General features: G+C 44.3%; 7 protein-coding genes across 7 annotated transcripts; 3 read left to right on the top strand and 4 right to left on the bottom strand.

Annotated features, from left to right (window-relative positions):
* Nucleotides 1-27: 27 nt before the first annotated feature.
* VTP21DRAFT_7581 (uncharacterized protein) lies at nt 28-1,795 on the top strand (the record flags this gene model as incomplete). Its single annotated transcript, XM_069398338.1, has 4 exons — nt 28-82; nt 157-638; nt 743-944; nt 1,035-1,795. The coding sequence occupies 4 exons, from the start codon at nt 28-30 to the stop codon at nt 1,793-1,795; spliced, it is 1,500 nt and encodes a 499-aa protein (XP_069246374.1).
* A 26-nt stretch (nt 1,796-1,821) lies between these two features.
* On the top strand, nt 1,822-2,455 carry VTP21DRAFT_7580 (uncharacterized protein; the record flags this gene model as incomplete). The annotated part of the gene is made up of 2 exons (XM_069398337.1): nt 1,822-2,006; nt 2,395-2,455. 2 exons carry the CDS (start codon nt 1,822-1,824, stop codon nt 2,453-2,455), a joined length of 246 nt encoding a protein of 81 aa, XP_069246373.1.
* A 71-nt stretch (nt 2,456-2,526) lies between these two features.
* On the bottom strand, nt 2,527-4,351 carry VTP21DRAFT_7579 (uncharacterized protein; the record flags this gene model as incomplete). The annotated part of the gene is made up of 6 exons (XM_069398335.1): nt 2,527-3,024; nt 3,102-3,294; nt 3,363-3,501; nt 3,575-3,807; nt 3,918-3,982; nt 4,109-4,351. The coding sequence occupies 6 exons, from the start codon at nt 4,349-4,351 to the stop codon at nt 2,527-2,529; spliced, it is 1,371 nt and encodes a 456-aa protein (XP_069246372.1).
* A 184-nt stretch (nt 4,352-4,535) lies between these two features.
* Nucleotides 4,536-5,719, top strand: VTP21DRAFT_7578 (uncharacterized protein; the record flags this gene model as incomplete). Its single annotated transcript, XM_069398334.1, has 5 exons — nt 4,536-4,634; nt 4,728-4,955; nt 5,026-5,358; nt 5,415-5,465; nt 5,549-5,719. The coding sequence occupies 5 exons, from the start codon at nt 4,536-4,538 to the stop codon at nt 5,717-5,719; spliced, it is 882 nt and encodes a 293-aa protein (XP_069246371.1).
* Nucleotides 5,720-5,920: 201 nt separating this feature from the next.
* Nucleotides 5,921-7,106, bottom strand: VTP21DRAFT_7577 (uncharacterized protein; the record flags this gene model as incomplete). The annotated part of the gene is made up of 3 exons (XM_069398333.1): nt 5,921-6,435; nt 6,501-6,858; nt 6,924-7,106. 3 exons carry the CDS (start codon nt 7,104-7,106, stop codon nt 5,921-5,923), a joined length of 1,056 nt encoding a protein of 351 aa, XP_069246370.1.
* An 838-nt stretch (nt 7,107-7,944) lies between these two features.
* Nucleotides 7,945-11,675, bottom strand: VTP21DRAFT_7576 (uncharacterized protein; the record flags this gene model as incomplete). Its single annotated transcript, XM_069398332.1, has 12 exons — nt 7,945-8,811; nt 8,881-9,829; nt 9,898-10,003; nt 10,068-10,160; nt 10,223-10,320; nt 10,388-10,593; nt 10,671-10,882; nt 10,948-11,032; nt 11,101-11,133; nt 11,200-11,279; nt 11,344-11,404; nt 11,466-11,675. 12 exons carry the CDS (start codon nt 11,673-11,675, stop codon nt 7,945-7,947), a joined length of 3,000 nt encoding a protein of 999 aa, XP_069246369.1.
* Nucleotides 11,676-12,430: 755 nt separating this feature from the next.
* VTP21DRAFT_7575 (uncharacterized protein) lies at nt 12,431-20,016 on the bottom strand (the record flags this gene model as incomplete). The annotated part of the gene is made up of 28 exons (XM_069398331.1): nt 12,431-13,024; nt 13,090-13,207; nt 13,269-13,299; nt 13,371-13,477; nt 13,541-13,622; nt 13,709-13,977; nt 14,578-14,980; nt 15,039-15,146; nt 15,203-15,230; nt 15,298-15,543; nt 15,603-15,681; nt 15,760-15,941; nt 16,004-16,074; nt 16,136-16,153; nt 16,222-16,348; nt 16,603-16,947; nt 17,033-17,136; nt 17,212-17,674; nt 17,734-17,793; nt 17,856-17,936; nt 18,001-18,129; nt 18,186-18,411; nt 18,486-18,853; nt 18,920-18,996; nt 19,056-19,158; nt 19,223-19,676; nt 19,738-19,918; nt 19,974-20,016. 28 exons carry the CDS (start codon nt 20,014-20,016, stop codon nt 12,431-12,433), a joined length of 5,097 nt encoding a protein of 1,698 aa, XP_069246368.1.
* Nucleotides 20,017-20,678: the final 662 nt, after the last annotated feature.

Below are 20,678 nucleotides of genomic sequence, written 5' to 3'. Positions count from 1 at the left end.
TAACCTTGCTCTGCATTCACATCCGAAATGACTGGCCCAAATCAGAACGAAATCGCTCAGAATGATAATTTAGTCATCATAGGTAACCCCTGAGGAAATCCAGAACAGCATTCCCGTCCGAATTACTAACCATTTTTTTCCACCTTTCTATTTCAGTTTTTGGGGCTTCGGGCGATCTCGCCCGCAAGAAAACTTATCCTGCCCTCTTTAGTCTTCACAAACATAAATTTTTCCCATCCAACACCAAAATAATTGGCTATGCTCGGACGCCTATGGATGCCGCTGAGTACAATAGGCGTATCACTTCCTCCATCAAGAATCCAGAGCCAGGGGAAGTCGACGCTTTCCTTAACCTCACGTCATATGTGAGTGGACAATACGACGAGGATGCATCCTTCGAGAAGTTAGTGGGGGAAATTGAAAAAGCCGAAAAGGAAATGGGTGCGAAAATAAAACTGGTCGCCTACTTGGCACTTCCACCAAGCGTGTTCACCGCTGTTGCCAGGATGCTGAAGAAACATGTGCATCCTCGGTGGAAGAATGGCTTCCGAGTAGTGGTCGAGAAGCCATTTGGACACGATCTAGAGAGCTTCCGTGACTTACAGCGAGAGTTTGGCGAGCTATTCACAGAGGAAGAGGTGTGTACCACGTCTTGAAACCTTTCATGCGTGCTTATGCTGCTTGAGGAAATTCTTATCTTTTCGTTACGATGCTAATTTCGTTACCAACCTCCTCCCCCCAGGTGTATAGAATCGATCACTATCTCGGGAAAGAGATGGTGAAAAACTTGCTCACCCTCCGCTTTGCCAACGTCATTTTTGGCGCTGTATGGAATCGCCAGTACATTGAGAACGTGCAGATCACGCTGCGTGAGCCGTTTGGCACGGAGGGTCGAGGCGGCTATTTTGACGAGTTCGGGATTATCCGTGACGTGATGCAGAACCGTAAGTCATCCATCCTCCTGTAGTCCCTGGTCGCTGGTGCAGAGCCGTGTATTGATAGGACGCCCTACCCCCTTTACTTCTTGTACATAGATCTTCTCCAGATCCTCAGCATCGTTGCGATGGAGCCCCCCGTCTCCCTGAGCTCTCAGGACATTCGCGATGAGAAGGTCAAAGTCTTACGCTGCATCCCTCCCATCAAACCCTCGGAAACCATCGTTGGCCAGTACACCGCTTCCGCTGATGGATCCAAACCCGCCTATAAAGACGACAAGACGGTGCCGCCCAACAGCAACTGCCCCACCTTCGCTGCCAATGTCTTGTGGATCAACAACGACCGGTGGCAAGGGGTCCCCTTCATCCTAAAGGCGGGCAAGGCCTTGCATGAACAAAAGGTCGAGGTGCGAGTGCTGTTCAGGAATGTGGCGAATGGGCAGGTGTACCCGGACGCGGCCCGCAACGAGTTGATTGTGCGCGTCCAGCCCAACGAAGCGGTCCAGCTGCGAGTGACGAACAAAGTGCCTGGATTCAGTATTCGCTCCACCCCCACCACGCTTGATCTGACCTACAAAGACCGATTCCAGGGCGCCTCTTATCGCATCCCTGACGCCTACGAGGCCCTGATCCTCGACGTACTCCGGGGCGATCAAAGTCACTTTGTTCGCGACGACGAGCTGGACGCCGCTTGGCGCATCTTCACTCCCATGCTACACGCCCTGGAGAAGGGTGGCGTTGTCCCGTTACCCTATGCCTATGGCTCTCCTGGCCCTGCAGAAGTAGCCAAATTTTTAGAGCGACATGGAGTACGCGACGAGGAGGAGATTGGCGCGGGTTTGAAGAGTGCTAAGATTTAAAACAAACGAGAGCCAAATGTTATGCAATGTTCATTCTGTATTTATTTCTTATTATCTTTCCTTCTCAGTTCTTGTTCTGCCATTCTTCTTTTCCTTTACACCTCTCTTCTCCCATTTATCATTTTTTTTTTTGGCCTTGTATTGTCTTATTATTTTGGGACTTTTCCTACTTGCACTCCGCCTTTCTATTAAATTTTAAAAGCTATCTGAGGTGATACGAAACAATGGAATTGGGTCGATGTCGGTATCGTCTTAGGCGCCTCCTAAAAGCTCTGCAGAGACAGTCAATGAGAACAGCTAGCATTTGAAAATTGGGTCAAGGGAAGAGTGACGTAACAAGAGCTAGGAAAAGCTCAGTAAAACTGGAATAGTGAGAAGATCAGTCAGTCCATTCGGATTGTTCAAAGAGTTTATATATGCAGAAGAGCGCTCCTATTAAATTGAAGCAAAAAAAAAGGCATTGGTAGGTACGCGAAATAAAATAGCAGGAAAAAAAAATCAACAGGGTCATAGAGTATTTAACAGTAAGTAAAGAAAAGAGGGTTTTTAAAAAGTATTCACACAACACACCGCAAAATTTGTCAGACAGGATCGGTTAGAGGAGGAGTGTCAAATGGAGCAAACGTGAAAACGAAGGCTAGCGATGTGGGTCCGATATAGCTTTAAATATATTGACAACCATTGTTTTCGAACCCAACCCAATACCCCTATTCTGTTTCATTCTGTCCAGGTCATTTGTTGCCGTTTCTCTCGGAAATGCGCTCGTTCCCCATTAAAAACGCATTCCGCGCTGCAAGAATTCTTTCTGCCCACCGTGAGTCTCCGCTCTCACTCAGCATACGTTCCTCTGCTTCCGTGTAGTCGATGTCATGCTCACGCATCAGGAGACGTATGATGGCTTCAGGCACAAGCACAGCGTCTATGAGCTGTGCTCTCTCCACTGGCTGCCTTACCTCCGAGAGTTGATCCGGCACAGACGATATCAGATCATATTGTAGCATGCGGCGAACTAACGCATACTCCTGATTACTGAATTGGCCTTGGCTCACGCTCTGGGCAAGGCGGGACCAAGCCTTCTTGCCGCCTTGCCGAAACTCCTCTAAGCGCCATGATGGCATCTTTCCTGCAAGAATGGAGCGCAGCTCGGGTAGAATGTCATTGATCGAGGCCTCCAGCTCAGCATTCTCGATTTCGCTGCCGTCGGTTTCAAGATCGTCTATATCGCCCAGCTATTTAGGGACCCATATGATGACAGATTAGCACCCGGTGAAGAAGGAAACTAAAATTCACAATATCAGCTAGCTACCTGGCAGGTTTGAAACCCTTCCTCAAACATAGTGTAGAATTTTTCGCGTGCAAGCGTCCGCTTATGGTTTGAATAGAACCGGATCCGGTACTTTCCACTCGTAGTGCGCTCTTCAACAATAGCAGGGTAAAAGCGCTTGTCGCTGTCCCAGATGGCCAGGACGAGCTCGCCAGGCACTTTGACATCACATCCGCTATTAAATGGCAAAAAATAAGATGAAATCAATGTTGAACTTCCTCCCCCAAGGGTTCCCCATTTTACTTGTAAACACTCTCTATGGAGGGAATATCGCCGAGCAGCTCAGAAATCTCCTTGGTGTTAGCTTGGGGTATAGTGGGAAAAAACGACTCATCCGGGACGCATGACATAGACAAGCTCTTTTCAAACTTGGGTGGCTTGCCTACAAACATAGTATCACGACGCGTTAAATTATTACTTGGGACGCTGAAAAATAAAATGGCTCGCCGACGCACGAGAACTCTTAGACTTATTGGGTATTCTCTGGAAAGTAGTTGCTCGCTCCAACGCAAGCTCAATCCCGGGTAGACCATCGTCCTCTTCTTCCTCCGCTTCCAGCGCTTCTTCATAGGCTTTCATAAATTCCTTATGATTATCCCGTTCGGATGACTGGAGGACGGTTTTCCGGAAAGCCAGATCACGAAAGCTTCGGAGATTTCTCGCTGAGGGATTCTCGATTTCCATTTCACTGATCAAAATGCAAATTAATGAGCTTTGGGTCTGGAACAAATTTTCACTTTCTTCTATTGTTTCATAATTCTCTAAAAGAAGTATCGTATGTCTCCATATTATACCTACTCTTTCCCAGAACCGCCAAATCGCCTAATGAGTAAAGGACGATCTTCCCTACACTTGCTGAGGATCTATGTCATCAATTTTGAAAAAAAAAACAACACAAACGAACGCGTCAATTCTAGCTTTGATTACTCTTTTCTTTGCGGCTCCCAATATTAAACAGTATTCGAAGGAGACGATTGAAACATTCATACCTTAGCGGGCCACCACCGCCCTTTTGTTTTTTCATTCGGTTTAATCCAAACCCACACCAGATCGGGCAAAAGTGAAATATGCTGGTTCGTTTTCTGCTTTTTATTCGCCACGACCGCGCCTACCTCCGGCTGGGAGTTAGCGGTAGGCGCGGCCGCACGGCTTTCATCAGACCCATCTTTGGCGCCACACGTCTGGTCAGATATAGCGCGTTTCAGAGTGGCCCTTTTGCGAGTCAATGGCATCCCATTTGATTTCACAGCAATGATAATGAAACGCAAGCAATTTAGAGTTAATAGAAGAAGAATGATTTTTTTTTTTGGTTAGGTTAGCAAGTGTGACTATTTTTGTGACAAGTGTTTGCTTTATTCATTCTTGGGCACTCGAGTTTTCAGAAGCGTTAGTTTTGAATTGGAAGACAAACCGACCATGAGCAAGAGAAAAGCGGCTGAACCACAAGTGACAGAGAAGGCTGAGGACATAGCTATGCGTGATGAGGCCGATGGAGGTGAGGATGATGCCATGGAGGTAAGTCAATACTGCAATTTATGGCTTTCTCATAGCAAGCGCTCTTCTAAACCACCATTTCTTCTCGACGTAACCTTTGCTTTACGTGCTCAGGAAATAGTCGATGTGGACTTTGAGTTTTTCGACCCCAAACCCATCGACTTCCACGCCATTAAACGGCTATTGACGCAGCTCTTCTCTGCTGATGCAGAACTCTTTAATTTGTCTGAACTAGCCGAATTAATTATCGGTCAGCCGCTAGTTGGTTCGACCGTGAAGGTTGATGGTCCAGAATCCGATCCATATTCATTACTCACCGTTCTCAATCTCAACCATCATAAAGTAATGTTTCGGGTTAATGGTCGTTACGATCCCTCGCTTCCAAAGTATTTAACCGATATTCTTTCTCCAGGAAAAGCAATCGATCCAAGAGTTCAAAAAATACCTCCTCGACAAGACAAAAAAGCAACCCATTCATGTCAAATTGGCAGAACTCTTTGCGGACGGCTCCCGCCATGATGTGGGCTGGATTGTGAGCGAGCGTCTTGTCAACATGCCTGTGCAAATCGTGCCCCCCATGTATAAGATGCTTCTCGAGGAGGTTGAGTGGGCCGTGGAGGACAAAGAACCATACGAGTTCGAGTGGTATGTGCTTGTGGCGCCGACTTACCGTGAGATCGAGTCGAAGCTGGACGAGGAGCAGGATGCTGAGGAAGGCGCGAAGAAGTCGAAAAAGAGCAAAGTGGTAGGTCTCTAATTACTCGCTCTCCTCCCGTGGATCTCTAACTATTGCTCCAACAGTCCGAGCCGGTCATTTTCTACTTCCACCCTGAAGAAGAGATCATCGCAGGGGTAATTGCATTTTCTTTTCTCTTATTGCTATTCCTCATCTAATGATGCGAACTTGTTCTTTATTTTTATCTGGGTCTCGGTAGCACTCCGACTTTAAGCACCATTTTAAGCTTACTAAGGACCCAGCCGTTTCTGATTCAAAGCGTACCTTCCAAGAGTTCGGCATTTTGCCGGTTCGGAGTGTTTTCTTGTTGCATAAGAGCAAGATAAAACAGATGGTGGAGGATCTTGTGAAAGCGTGCGCTTCAGAATAATATTCATGTATAGTTAGTTCTATTCCAAATAGTATTTCTTTTGCAGTCATTGTTCCTTTATTTTATGCTGGAAAGTCAAGGCTAAATAGTTCATTTTGGGTGGTTGTATGGAGGGGGGGGGGGGGAAATAAGTGGCTATTGGCGCTGTGCTCCTTGGCTCTGTTGATTTATTCCAACCTCTAGTCGCCGAGTGGGTTAGAATTACACCTGCACCAGCCATCCAAATTTATCCTCCTCTTCACCGTTTTGGATCGCCCGGAAGCGGTCATAAAGCTTCCGCAGCAGCGGCCCACATTCTTTTGCCCCTCCATTCACAAGAATTTCCTCTTGGCCGCGGACAAACTTGCGTACGGGGGTGATAATGGCGGCCGTTCCGCATGCAGCCACCTCTATGAATCTTCCTTCTCTCAGCTCCTCCAAAGGAATGGAGCGTTTCTTCACCTGCCATCCGAAACTCTCCGCAAGCTGGCAGAGCGATTCACGGGTTATCGATCGCAGAATGGTGGGTGCATCGGGAGTGGAAAAGATCACATCTCCAGAGGGGGTTTTCTCAAGACCGATGAAGTTTGAGGTCGAGAATTCGTCTATGAAAGAGCGTGTTTTCGAGTCGAGGTGAAGAGTGATAGGGAAGCCGCGTTTTTTGGCATCTAGGCAGTGGCGGAATACAGGGGCATAATTGCCGCCAAGTTTGTAGCATCCTGTACCATGAGGAGCAGCTATATAACAGGCAGATAGAAATTAGCTTCCAAGCTAACGGAAAATAAAATGGGCCATTGCTTACTTCGGTCAAAGTTCTCGATAATCTCTGCGTCGACGGGCGTAATTCCCCCACGGTAGTAGGGTGCTACGGGCATTACAAACACCAAAAGCATCGCTTCGTCCGAGGGTTCCAGCGAAATCTGAGGGCCTGTCCCGATGAGTAGTGGGCGGATGTAGAGAGAGCCGCCCGAACCATAAGGAGGAACATACTCGATATTGGCTGCGACAGCCCGCTTAACGGCAGATATGAACAGATCCTCAGGAACATGAGGAAGCATGACGGCCTCGGCAGACTGTTGGAGGCGCTTGGCATTGGCATCGGGGCGGAAAATGCGGACTTTGCCATCTTTGCACCGGAACGCTTTCAGTCCTTCGAAGCACTAGACGATGACGCTGGGATGAATAAAGATGAGGGAGTATAATGAAAAAAAAAAAAGCTACTCACCTCTTGAGCATAGTTTAGAGCTGGAGAGCAAATGTGCGTACGGATATACGCTTCGGGAACCAACTCTCCTTCATTCCATTTCCCATCACGCCAGACGTGCCGGATATGACCATTGGTGTCGATATACTTGAAGCCGAGGTTGTTCCAATCAATGTGAGCAGCAGGCTCTGTGTTTTGTGTCATTTCAGTGTTATTCAAGGGGTTATAATTGGATTCAGAAGAATGAGGAGGTGGGAGAAGTAGAGAGAAGGAAAAATGGTTGTCAGAGGTGAAGTTTTATATTGGGACACCTCTACTTGCCTGACCTTTTATTTCAAATTTATTTATGACTCAGAATATGATATTATATATGGCACAAAGCAGTCACTTTATCGTTTATCATTAGAACCTTAAAGTATACTCTGAAAGCTGTCAAGAAAGTCATTTGAAGAGGCACTCTGGGTGCCCGTGCAGACTATGGTCTCCAATCCATCCTATATTATTAACCCCCTCCCCTCCACTCTTACCTATTTCCCTCTTCTTCTCTTTCTATTTTGAAAGAAATTATGTGAATTTATGTCAATTTATCAAGGTTTTCTCTTACGTACAACATTTAGATTTGAAAGGCATTTCTGTGTCCTAGTCACCCGAGGGTTCAAAGTACAGAATATAATACAGTGCAATAATATTTGGAGGATCAGCCTGTCTATCATGCCTTTAGTACTTGAATATCCGTAAAACTAACACTGAGTGGCGAAAAAAAATACCATGTGGATAGAAAACCCCAGCACTATTTGATGACGGAGTCTAGTGCAATATTCAATGTTGGTTCAATTTGTTAATATTCTAGCAGTACGAGTGTTACGCTGGAGATGGTAGATAGAGAAAAAAAAAATAAAATAAAGATATTATTACAAAAAAAAAAAATAGTATTTACAAAAGAACAGAAAGAAAAAGAAAGATAGGACACGCACCAGTGTGATAAAAACAATAATTAAAAATAAGACGGTTAAACTAGACTTTTCAATTTAATGCGCCCCAACTATTGAGTCCTACCCACTCCTCCCCCTGACGGAAAACCTCCGCTATCCCCTTGCATTCCGCCTTGTGCTTGAGTTTGTGCTTGTGCAGCTGCGGATGCAGCCGGAACAATATTTCTGAGCGCAGCCAAGTTTGCATTTGGGATTCCTGCTGATGCCAAAGCTGCAATCTGTTGAGCGTTCAAGCCTCCACCCTGAGCCCCTCTCTGCGCCAAGGCCGCTAGCCCGCCGCGCGCGGCGAGTAGCTGAAGCATTTGGAGGCGACGCTGGTTTAGCATATTAAGGGGAACCCCGCCAGCTCCTGGTTGCATGCCAGGCTGCTGGGGACCTTGCGGATTGGCCGGAGGCCGAGGATGATTTGTCAAATTCGCAGAGGGAAGCTGGGACTGCTGTGGTTGTTGGGTTTGCTGCGGTTGTTGTTGGAGAGCAGGAGATTGACCTTGTTGGAAAAGAGGAGAGGCGGTCTGTAGTAGTCGGGGTGATACTGCAGCCTCGGATTGTGTTTGTGCTTGTTGTTGTTGAGCTTGCTGTTGCTGGAGCTGTTGCTGAAGGAGCAGGCGTTGCATCGCAATGATCTTTTGTTGCTGCAGCATCTGTGCATGATTAAGCGAGAGATGCTGCTGGCCCGGCTGCTGAGCCTGCTGAGGATTAACAGCTTGATGTTGCTGTTGTTGCTGCTGTTGCTGTTGCTGCTGTTGAAGCTGAGGCGGGATAACGGGTATTTGTGGAGGTTGTTGTTGTTGATGTTGTTGTTGGTGTTGCTGCTGCTGTAATTGTCGCTGCTGTTGAGCAGCGAGATTTGCGAACAGGGCTTGTGGGTTGATGGTCCCAGTGTTAGCCATATTCGAAGGCGCCCCCTGTGCTGGTGGCTGAATTTAAAAAATATAAAAACCTTAAGAAATATTCGTCTTTCTTTGAAATATTTCAATAATACGTACCCTTACGTTTTGAGCAAGTGGAGAGCGTGGCAATTGTTGTTGTGGTTGCTGCTGTTGCTGTTGCTGCTGCTGCTGCTGCTGCTGCTGTTGTTGTTGTTGTTGTTGTTGTTGCTGTTGCTGTTTAGCTTGTGCCGCAAGCAATAATTGGCTGACCACATTAGGGGGCAACTGACCGCTCTGAATCATTTGCTGTAGAGTCCACGCGGGATTAACATTGCCACTGCCAAATATCCCATTGAGAATTCCAGCGGTTGCATTCGGGGCGGAAACTCCGGTCGCAGTGGGTCCAGCATTGGTTGGCACTCTTCCTGCCCCTGGCTGAACGACGGAGGCGGGCATAGCGGGTGAGCCGATGTTGGACTGCAACGCAGCAAAATTGAGTTGAGGCACCTGGCTTGCCGCAGATGGTTGTTGGATTTGCGGTAGATGGAGCTGAGGTGCCTGTTGTTTTTGCTGTTGCGGTTGTGACTGCGATTGTTGTGGCGGCTGTTGTGGTTGTTGCGGCGGAGGTTGAGGCTGCTGTGGTGGTGGTGCAACAGGGGAAGAGTGCTGTTGAGCAGCATGTGGTTGTTCCTGCGCCTGAGAGGGTGGACGTATGTTGGGGGTAACTGATTTGTTGGGTGGCGTTGACTGCTGTGCCTGAGCTTGGCGTCTCTGTTGAGCAGCAACCGCTGCTAGCGCATGCTGCACAATTGCATTTTGAGTCTGTGTAAGATGAGGCTGAGCAAGATGGGGTTGCGCGAGTTGGGACTGCGCAAGTTGGGATTGTGCGAGTTGAGCCTGCTGCTGGGCAAGTTGTAGCCGTGAGTTTATCGATGGCGAGCGATTGAGCGTAGAGGAGAGGAAGTCAACGTCGTGAATGAGTTTTGTTCGAGTATCCTCCTTCAAGTAAAAATCAGCAAACCACTTCACATACACATCCACCATCGCTGCAGATCCGATTTTAAAGCTATTCGTTAGGAGAGAAAATAGACAGATTAATTCAAATCAAAAGAAAATGAATCAATCTCAATTTACCTAACGGTATCACCATCGATACAGGTGTCAGCAGTAGAGCCCCATCTGAGCACACCAGAATAAGTCTCGTTTGCAACATAAATATTGAGTGTGGTGTATGTTTTGCCTTGAATCAGCGTCAAGCATTAGTATCAAAACAAACTCGTCCGTTTCAAGAAATGCTAATATACCTCCAGCAAGTTCTCTTTCAAATCGAAGTGTACGCACACATCTCCTACCATCTTCAAGCTGGGGCAGCTCTGCTAATGTTAACGGACGACGACCTAAATAGATCAATTATGGTTAATAGCTCGGTAAGAATCAATTATATAGCAGTAGCAAATACCTTTGATCTTTTGACGTGAGTCGACAGAGGGCAGGGGCTCAGCATCCGTCTTAACCTTTTTCCTTCTCCACTCATGCACAAAAGCAATTTGGTCAAAGCTATTCAAGCAGAAAATGTTAGTCTATACCCCCATACTAGCAGACAGTAAAAAAGCGGCAAAAATACCTGGGTTGGAAATCGTGACCTCGTCTGTCATCCATCATCATCATCAATTTATCATTTTCGGCTCGACGGGCAAGCTCTTCTTCCCGCTCTGTGGAATTCCATTTACGCTTACGTTTTGCGCGGTGCTTTGAATTGATATAGCACACAGCGTTACTAATTCGCGTAATTTGGGGTGATGGATCAAGACAGATGGTTTCGGTGGTCAGCTGGAATAATTGGATAATGAAAAATATAGGTTAGAAAAGCAGATTGGCTCTCTTTAGATGAATACAAAAGTCTTCACCAGAATCTTTGCTTCTATTTCTTGTGCCAATTCCTCTGTCCATCCTCCGTCATTTAGCAGACTCAAATCTGTCCAAAGGGTTTCAGCACTTGGCCGCAAAAGAACACGTTTTACAGCCGCTCCATCCTGAATAATCCTGTTTTCCCCGCCAGTTTTATTCTGAGTCATACGTGCCTTGGCACGATGATCCCTGATTTCAACAATGAGGCAGCCTGATTGAGAAAACAAAGCACATGAAGTATAACTCGTGTGAATAAATATTTCATTGTAAAATTACCCTCATAGAATGGTATTTTCGCTGTATCAAATACATCCATTAAATCAGGAGGCAGTTTTTCCTCTTTGATGCACTTCAAGAACATCTATATCACAGAGCATAGCAGTGAGAATTGTAAAGCCCCAATTGGTCTTTTTTTATAATTTTTTGTACCTTCATCGGGCTATTATAAAGAAACACGCCATCCTGCAACCATAATACGTGGTTAGGAGCAAGAAAACATATCACATCCACAATCATTCTGAGCCATACCTGATTTTCAAATTTGAAATGCGTTGGATACATATGAAGTACTAGTGATGCGGGGCTGCTCTGATGTCGTTTTAAAATATCTATTCTCGAAAGAATTAGTTGTTCGTAGCCGAAACCTTTAGCATGAAAAAAAAAAGATAAAACCTTCTCGCGTATTCGACCTTCTCACCGATGCCGATGGTTTACTAAGCTGAGCCTGAGTATCCTAAAAAAAAGAAGAAGCTTAAAACCCTTATTTTTAGAGAATTATGAAATTTCGATACTACTTGTCCATTGACTCCGGTCTGGGCATTCGATCTTCCTTGGTGACCTTTCGCATCCAAAGTTATGTCTTCATCTTGTAACCATGCCACTTTACCACCCGTCGAAGACGAAGATGCGGGAACCACTTGGTTTTGAAGCTTTGTTTTCGACACGCGATGTCGCATCGACGCATTATTACTGCTGTTTAGCGGCACCATCCCGCCGCCGTGCATGGTTAATAACGCCAAATTAATAAGTAGGAAAAAAAGGAGACAAAAATGTGGGGATCGTGGAAGAGTTGGACTTGATCGATAATTGGCGCTCGGGAAAAGCGATTCAGGACAGAGAGAAAATGGCCTTTAGAATAGGAAAGGGAGAGGTTGCGAAGAAAAGTTGAAAAATAATGTGATTGTTATAGAGGGAAAGATGGATTATTTTTTTTTCGATTGTTCACAATAATATTTTTACACTGGCGTCTCTATTTACGCTCACTTAGTTGGACATAAGGGAATTAATTGGGCAAGAAACTAAAGAATATAAATGAAAGAACAAAAGTTATTCCAAAAGGATGGCATCAACTCGTGATCGGGTTTTCTGCCTTTTCGTATAGTTAATGAGAAACACCATATGCGTCAAAGACTAAGATGGGATGTGAATTGTGGCTTAGGAAAACTATTTCAATCACTCATCTTCACAGCAATGGGAATGACTCCGAGAATTATATTAGAATAGTAGTAAAAGGAGTATCAACATCAAAAAAAACTAAAAAATTATTCATAGCATTAATTCCTGTATAAAGGTTATAAAATCGTGCTTTCTTTTTTTTTCTTCTTATTCGGCTCAATTGCCAAGCGAACAGCAATTACCGCAGAGTCGCCTACTTACTTTTGCCAAAAATTTTTGCTCCTTTAGACGGCCTATCGAAGCGGATTATTTCAGTCAGGCAAACAAAACCAAAAACCAAAGACCAAATTATTAATTAGTCAACTTACACAGAGTTGCGGCTTGCAAGATACAACTCATTGATTTCCCTTTCCTCTGCTTCCAATTGTCGCTTCTGTTCTTCAAGCTCTTGCATCATGGCATGTCGTTTACGCAGCAACTCCTCTTCGCGGGCTCGCAAGCTCGCCTCTTTTTCCCGCACTTTCTGTACGAATTTTTGGCGTATTTCCTCTTCGCGCTGTTGCATCTCTGTCGTCATTGCAAGCATTGCAGTTTCAATTCTCGTCTCATATTCCTCATCGCACTTAAGGATGGAGGGCGGGCGTCCTGCTGGACGTAAAACCCCAGCACGATAGGCGTGGTAATGGATAGTGTGCGTCATCTCGATAAGATCATGGAGACAAGCTGTCATAATTAAGTCGCGAAGATAAGTAAAGTCGCAGTGGGCAGGATTCTCAACCTCGACTACACCCCATCTGTAACGTCGCCCACGAACCAGACGGCCATCCACTTCAATTAGGGAATCACTTCCAATTACTGTGAAAGGAATATGCTTCTCGAGATCCGGTACGGTCTCGCGATCTCCTTCGTAAGAGGTTGGGTATATTTTGATACCATTTTTATCCACATCGCGTAATATCTATAGAAAAAGTATGGTAATGTAAAGCTTAAGTGCAAAATGTGATCGATTCAGCAAGAAGTTACCGCCTGTTTAAAGGTCATTCTTTCTTCGGGGGTAAGGGTATCCGCTTTGGCAATAACCGGGATAACATTGCACTTGTTGGAAAGAGTTTTAAGCGCTAGAATATCAAGGTCTTTGAGGCTAAAAGGGAACAAAAGATTAGGGAACAGCCGGATGATAGGTAAAAAGTCGGTTAGGTTACGTGTGGCCGGTCGGAGGGATGAAATACAGGACTGTTAAGGGTAATGAGATGGGTATAAGCATAAGAATAGAACAATGGATTTAGGGAGGAGTTGGTACTGACCAGCATGCACTCGAGTATCAGGGATGGCTCTGCGGAAATCTGGACTTCGCTCTGCATTGAGAAATGCATTGAATTGATCGTCAATGTATTCGATAATAGGGGCAAGACTAAATAAAGGTTATTAAGATAATTCCATTCGCTCCATGCCAATGTATTGAAACATCAATTACTCATTTTCGCGGTTAAGTTGGTCCCCGAACCCAGGCGTATCAATCACACAGAGATTCAGGGTAACATCATCTTCTTGAAGCTCTATTCAAACAGCATTGAAGGAGAGTTACTATTTGGCAATTAGCAGTTATATACTGCGGAAAAAAAAAAATGGAATCGGCTCCTACCATAATATGTTGGTCGAATGGTCACAGTCTTTGTGTCCTTAGGATTTTCGGATGAAATACTCTCGGTTAAATCCGTATTGAACAGCGTGTTCATGAAGGTTGTTTTGCCAAGGCCGGTCTCTCCGACAACCATAACGTTCAGAACATATGGGGTCCGTTTACTCTTGTAATACCGCTGCTTTGGTAATGCTTCAACCCCGAGAGGTTTTGTCAAGGCAACGGGTTTAGCGCGAGGAACTTTCCAGGGCCCAGGATCGGGAAACAGACCTCTTTAGAAAGATATAGAGGCAAATTGCATAGAAAGTTCAAGTCAGCAAGACCATTATTATTCTCCAGTGGTTTTAGAACAATTGGGGTAAGAGATTAATCATGCTAAGCAATCATCTTGATATATGGCAATATCTGCATGTGGTAGGCTCTTACACATGCGATAGCATCCTTTCATTTTTCCCGAATTTTCCAAATATTTTCTCTCCTGAAATTCCGGATGAGGAATCTTACCTATGCTGTAGCGCGTATTCCTACAGAATTGTATCGAGATTAGACACTAGCAGAGCAGCCCATCTAGCCATCCAGAAAAGAAATATACTTACCAAGGGCATATTGCAAGACGGGATGGAAAATAGAAAGAGCGAATATTAGAATGGAAAGAGAGATGGAAGAGCGGCAATGAAAGTATGAAGCGGAAAGCGCGAGTGAAGGCAATTAAAAGGCTGTTAAGTCCCAAAAAAAAAAAACGGCCCAAAAGCAGCGTGTTGGTTTCTAATTAATTCATAAAACCATAACGAGCATGCAGGACGAAAAACTTTATTTCAAAATAGAGGAGTCATTTTCTATACAAGAACCTCGCAGTTTCCCTGGGCAATTACTGTGCCAAGAGCGCCCGCGACGTGATGATCCTCATCACTTCATTTGTTCCCTCCAGAATGCGATGCACACGGCTATCGCGCAAATACTGCTGCACTTTAAAGTCCTTCAAGTATCCATACCCGCCAAACAATTGCAGCGCATCATCACAGATTTTGAAGCAGTCCTCGGTTGCCTTTAGCTTCGCCATTGCGCAATAAGTGGGAGCAAGGGATGAGTCTTGGTCAAGAAGACTAGCGGCCTGTCGCACCATTAGTCGAGATGCATTCAGCGAGGTTGCCATGTCAGCAAGCTTGAACTGCGTGTGCTGGAAAGTGGCTAAGGTTTTGGCAAACTGCTTACGCACTTGCACGTGCTCAAGTACTTGTTCCATTGAAGCCTGGGCACCGCCAAGAGAACATGAAGCTATACACAATAATAATTTAATCTACATGACGCTGTTGGAAAGATATTTTGCGCCTACCGATATTGATTCGGCCGCCATTTAATCCTCGCATTGCAATATTGAAGCCTCGGCCTTCTCCTCCTAACAGATTCTCCTCAGGAACCTGGCAGTCCTCCATAATTACAGCTAGGTTCAAGTTTCATTAATGTGGCTCGTTCATTTGTTTGGGGTGGCCAACTTACCTCGAGTAGGCTGAGAGTTCCATCCAAGCTATTTCGAGATGAGATAGTATATCAGCCTTCAAAACAAATTCACTTGAGAAAACAAAGATTCATACCTTTTTCTCTTTTGCCCCAAAGCTCAGCCCCGGGAAACCCTTCTCAACAATGAAGCAAGAAATTCCCTTTGGGCCTTCCTGCCCCGTACGTGCCATTACTAAATACACATTTGACAATCCACCTCCAGAGATAAACGCTTTAGAGCCATTAAGAATGTAGTGTTTGCCCACTTTCTTCGCAGTGGTTGCGAGTGAGGCAGCGTCACTACCAGCCCCAGGCTCGGTCAAACAGTAGGAAGCTAGGGTCTGAGGATAAATAGCGAATGGTATAACTAATGCTTTTGGAAGGATAAAAAAGGACCTACATTCATTGCAATAAGATCGGGAAGGTATTTGGCGCGCTGTTCCTCGTTACCAAAGGTATCGATCATCCATGCGGCCATACTAAAAAAAAACTAGGGTTATATAGGAATTCTAAAAAAAAAACCGTGTATAATAGCTTAGAGAGCATTGTGATTTTACTTGTGAATGGAGATATATGCAGTTGTTGATACACAGCCTGTCGACAAAGCTTCGAAAATAATGGATGTCTCAAGACGTGAGAGGTTCGTTCCTCCAAAGTCCTCTTTGCAATAGACTCCGCCGAAGCCTAACTCTGCCCCCTTCTTAAGGACATCAACAGGCATATCCTCCTTTTCATCCCACTGTGAATAGTGAAAACGCATCAGAACCTGAGACCAAACTATTAGGATGGGCATTATCAAACCTCTTGCATCCTCGGTGCCAATTCTTTGTCGGCGAACGAGCGTGCTATATTTTGGTACTCCTTTTGCTCCTCTAATGTGAAAGACAATGCTTGTAGCAGTCTACATCGAAATATTATACACCTAGTCCTTACCGGTTAATCCGATCGAAGCTAGAGAAGAATGATAGCACGAGATAAAGTTTTTCCGCTAAACATTATATGAATTCGGATGAACTTACCATCAATCGGGGAGGTAAATTGACGCGTCTGCCCAAGGAGTAATGCACGACGACTTTGCACAGTGATGGAGGGAGCGAGATTCTTGGAGAAACGAGAAAGGATACTGAGCGCCATTGCTTTATTGGACTAGATGGGGATACGCGAGTATAGCAGCTTAAATATTATCTGGAGAATTTCCCACGACTCCGTGACCGCTAAATTAGCTCTAATTAGAGTTATGAAAGATAAAGATGGTATTTATTGCTGGAGGGTACATTAATATACAGTTATGAAAAAAAAAAAAATACACGCAAGGTACAACTAAGCGTAGTCTAACGTTCTAAAATGGAGATGTAGTGTTTCTAATCGGATTCAGTATCGGTGCCGGTTTCACTTGTTACATTGCTTTCCGCCTCGCTTTCACTCTCCTCTTCTTCGTCTGTTTCAATATCGCTCTCGACGGTGCGATTTACAAAGAGCCTCTTCATATTCCCGCTTGCTTTCCGTTTTGCATCCCGTGATATACTACTTCTTGGCTTCTGTGTCTCCTCTACTTCTTCTATTTCATCCTCGTAAGAGACTGAGCACACGAATTCCCTAATGCTCTCTAATTCAGCGCTTTCGGCAAACTCGTCGTCCAGCTGGGTATTCGGTAGCTGCTGATACTGGGAGGTAAAGAGCCTGTGTACATGGTTCTCAAACTTGGTGTACGCACTACGCGCAACAGAATCTGCAACAGGTTTTTTCTAACAAGATAAGAGTAGGGATGGTTAAAGAAACAGCCATGGTAAGTAGCGCGGATAAACGATTAAAAGAGATGGGCGCCCTTACCCGCTTAAGGGGTAGTAGAAGAATAAGTTTTTGCAAGCGCAGTGTCCCCGCACCCTCGATCTTGAGTCTGTTCAATACTTGGCAGAGTAGTTTTCTCGTGAGCGCTACAAAGTTATAGTTTGTTGGGTAAGCAGGTTGAACGACGAGAGCCAACACAATGAGAAAAAAAAAACATTTACCCCCTTTCTCAACAAAGATGGCCTTAACGATCTCAATGGCGATGTCTGCTTGCAATCCCACGTTCATCTCCTCTTTAGTTCCGTTCAGGTTGATCAGCCTTTGGGGGTCGGTCCACTCCACCATCTGAGAAGCAATCTGAAGCGTTCCTATCGTGGCATCCTTTTGCTGTTTGCACTGCTTAAGTATTTTGAGGAAAGCTGGTACGAACACTTGGGCAAGGCATGCTTGGTTTTCTGCTGCCGAATAGCAGTACACTGGCAGGAAATAGGATAAGCATTGCCGGAGCTGTAGATTGGATATGGTTGCGGGGTCGTAAAAGAGGACAACCATTCTCTCTAGGAGCACCTCATCTCGCAGCATTTTCAGTAGCATAAGTTTTGAAAGACCTTCCACGGTCAACGATTGTATGGAGGGGTGCGTGTGATCGAGAGCTTGGGCAAAAAGATCCCGGATATCATTAGGCTAGATGCGGATAAACTATAAGTAGACGGATCAAAATTATACTTTAAATACACTTTTACATTTTCAAGTTTATCTGACATGGTGCTATAGCCATATGCCATAACTAAGTCAAACACAATCTATTATGAAAATAGGTCGTTGTTGCATTACCAAAAAATAGTAAAGTCAAGAGCAGTATCACCTTCAGACACTTGAGCTGCACCTCAAAATGCCCATTTTTAATACAATATACAAAGAGTTGTATATTTTGAAATGCAAGCGACTAGCAAACGCCACAGTAAATATCAGATGATTTACAACGGATACAGAAAAAAAAATTCACTTGCCTCATCCAGAAAGCAACACAAGCCTAAGCAGTGCAAGCCTTCTTCTCTCATCACCGGATTAAAGCTGCGTACCGCAGGAATCACCAGTTGATTTAACAGTCCATAGAGGGTCGAATTCTCATTTAGACCCTAGACCTCAGCATTAGTAATTGAAGCACTTCTACAAGCAGTTTTCTCTATTTTACCTCTTCACTCCTTTCGAATACATATCGCGTAATAAGTAGGCACCTGTGTTGTGTCAAGGCGATTTTCAGTTCCTCTGGAGCAGATTTCGCACCATCATCTGATTCATCACCTCTTTGCAATTCTGTGGACGCTTTGCGTTTATTAGGATTGGCACAATCCATTTTCTCCATAGGTGGTTCAACTTCTATAGTGTCATTTATCTCAGAGATGATTTCCACCATGAGTCTAAACAAGAGAAATAAAGTAAAAAAAAAGCACTATTACTTTCAATTTTCCAAATTATAACAACTCTATTTTACCTAGTAAAATCCTTTTCGTCCAGCGAGATTTGTCTCATTATATCTAGAATACTCTCAACATGATCATCGGCTGTGGTTGGAAGGGTGAGGATTTCTCCTATATATAAGTACACAAAATGTAAATAAAGCCCACTAAACCCCAGGTATGACGGCAGAATTTTACGAAGTAGTGAAAACATTTTTCGTCTGCCAACTTCATCCGAAAAGTCGAGCTGTTTTGCCAATAATAGGAGTTGGCCCATTACATATTCAGAGTCTGTAGTATCACCACCCTTGTCGGCAATATTTTGCACAATGTCGTTGTATTTCTGGATATAAAATGCAAGCCGCGTTATTTCTGGCATTAGCTGATCCAATTTCTCATCCATCTGATATGTAAAATATGTTAATGAGGTCATTCAACGATATAGACCGCATCGTAAATTAGACAGTACCCCTTTGTCTTTCAAATATTGAAATAACACCCGCACGTAAAAAGCATTTTCAGTTGTCAGATTACTCCAGAAGTGAGCTGTATGAAAAAAAATACGAATGAGATTCTAAAATTACGCCATCTAGTCAGAGACTCACAGTTCAGCTCAAGTTCCTCAATATAGTCTGCTCTCATATCCAGAAAAGCTACTAAAACGCCTTCCGCCGATTCGCTATGAGTAACGTCTAGCCGGCTCAATAGCTGAAAAAATGGACAAAAATATTTCAATAATATCTATGAAAGCGTACAATTATAGGATCCATACTTTTAAAATATCCCCATTTGTCTGGTCCACCCAATGTGCAACCAATTTCCTACATGCCTCCTTCACTCCATCATTTCTATCCATTAATCCATTGCGTAAAACTTTTTCTCGCTCTCCAATGGTTAAAGCGCGGAAATCACTCAGCTCGCTCAACGAGTTTGTGAAGACAGCACGGCGTGTTAAAGGATCTACGTCTTGGGTTCGTTCAATGATGTGGCTGATGGTGGAGGGTATTACGTCTATATGTGAAAGAATAGTGCGGCGAACTTCCGCGCTAGGATCGTGTCGCAGCATGTCGATCAACCGGGAGGCGGGATTGTTAGGATTTTGAAGGGCATTCTCGGTTGGTTCTTGCAAACGTGATAATGCAATTACGGATTGTACCCGAATAGATGTCTCTTTATCTCGTGTTCTCTCGATTATTGCCGCTTGCAGTTCCTGGAAGAGTTGCTCGCTATGGACAAATGCATCACATCAAATCCATTTTAAGGGAAGATAGGCAAACATGTACTTACTCAATCGCACCAATCAGATTGACGCTCAACGCCATGAGTTGACACACTCTAAAGCGCACATTCTTATCCTTGGCGCGAACTCCTTTGAGCAGATGTCGTAATATGTATTCCACAGTGCGAGCGGAAGGCATATCATCGGCGCCCTCACCATCTTCCTTATTTTTTTCTGCACACTGCCTATCTGTAGAACTTAGAACGGTTAGATATATACTTCTATATCCAATATTGAAGTATACCTTTATCTCGTCCATATGCCAAAAATCCACCTAGAAACCGCATTCCTTTTTCACCAATACTTGCTCCCTTCCGAACAGCCAATAGCCTGTTTATACAACGCATTAATTCCTCATGGAATCTTTGCTCACCCTCATGTCCATGGAGAGCAAGACACTGATCCTGTATTTTCCGTAATCGGATCGCATATTTACGATGTGAGGAACCATGCGTTTCCTGAATGGATTGAAATAATGCCGATATTGTAGTTGAGAGGTTTGGGAGAGGATCTTCCTGCGCTCTCCTTTTGGACATTCTAGGTCCGTGATGGTCAACTGTAAGATATACAAATAAATAAAATCTCTAAATCCAGGAAATAGTGCAGGTACGGAGAGCTATGACCTGTAAATTTATAAAAATAAAATTTATCTTTGCGGGTGTGATCGAGAATTTATAAGAACGTTTAAGCTATGATCGAAAGAGAGATCTACAAAAATGAATTTTATTCACACAAACAATAATTAAGAGGAAGAAAAGAGAAGAAAATAAACCTTTTGCAAACCCTTTAGACTAACAAACTAAAACGAAGAAGAAAAATATTATAAAAGAGAAAATTCAAAGGAAAAAAATTCAAAAAAAAGAGAAAAATCAGAGCTGAAATAGTAAAACAAAAAATTAAAATAAAATAATAAAGGCTCATACACACCCTGAAGAGATCAAAATAGAAA

The sequence above is a fragment of the Calcarisporiella thermophila genome, assembly GCF_041956535.1.
Source record: "Calcarisporiella thermophila strain CBS 279.70 unplaced genomic scaffold VTP21scaffold_31, whole genome shotgun sequence".
In the NCBI taxonomy this organism is placed as follows: domain Eukaryota; kingdom Fungi; phylum Calcarisporiellomycota; class Calcarisporiellomycetes; order Calcarisporiellales; family Calcarisporiellaceae; genus Calcarisporiella; species Calcarisporiella thermophila.
This window is presented reverse-complemented; position numbering and strand designations above follow the sequence as displayed.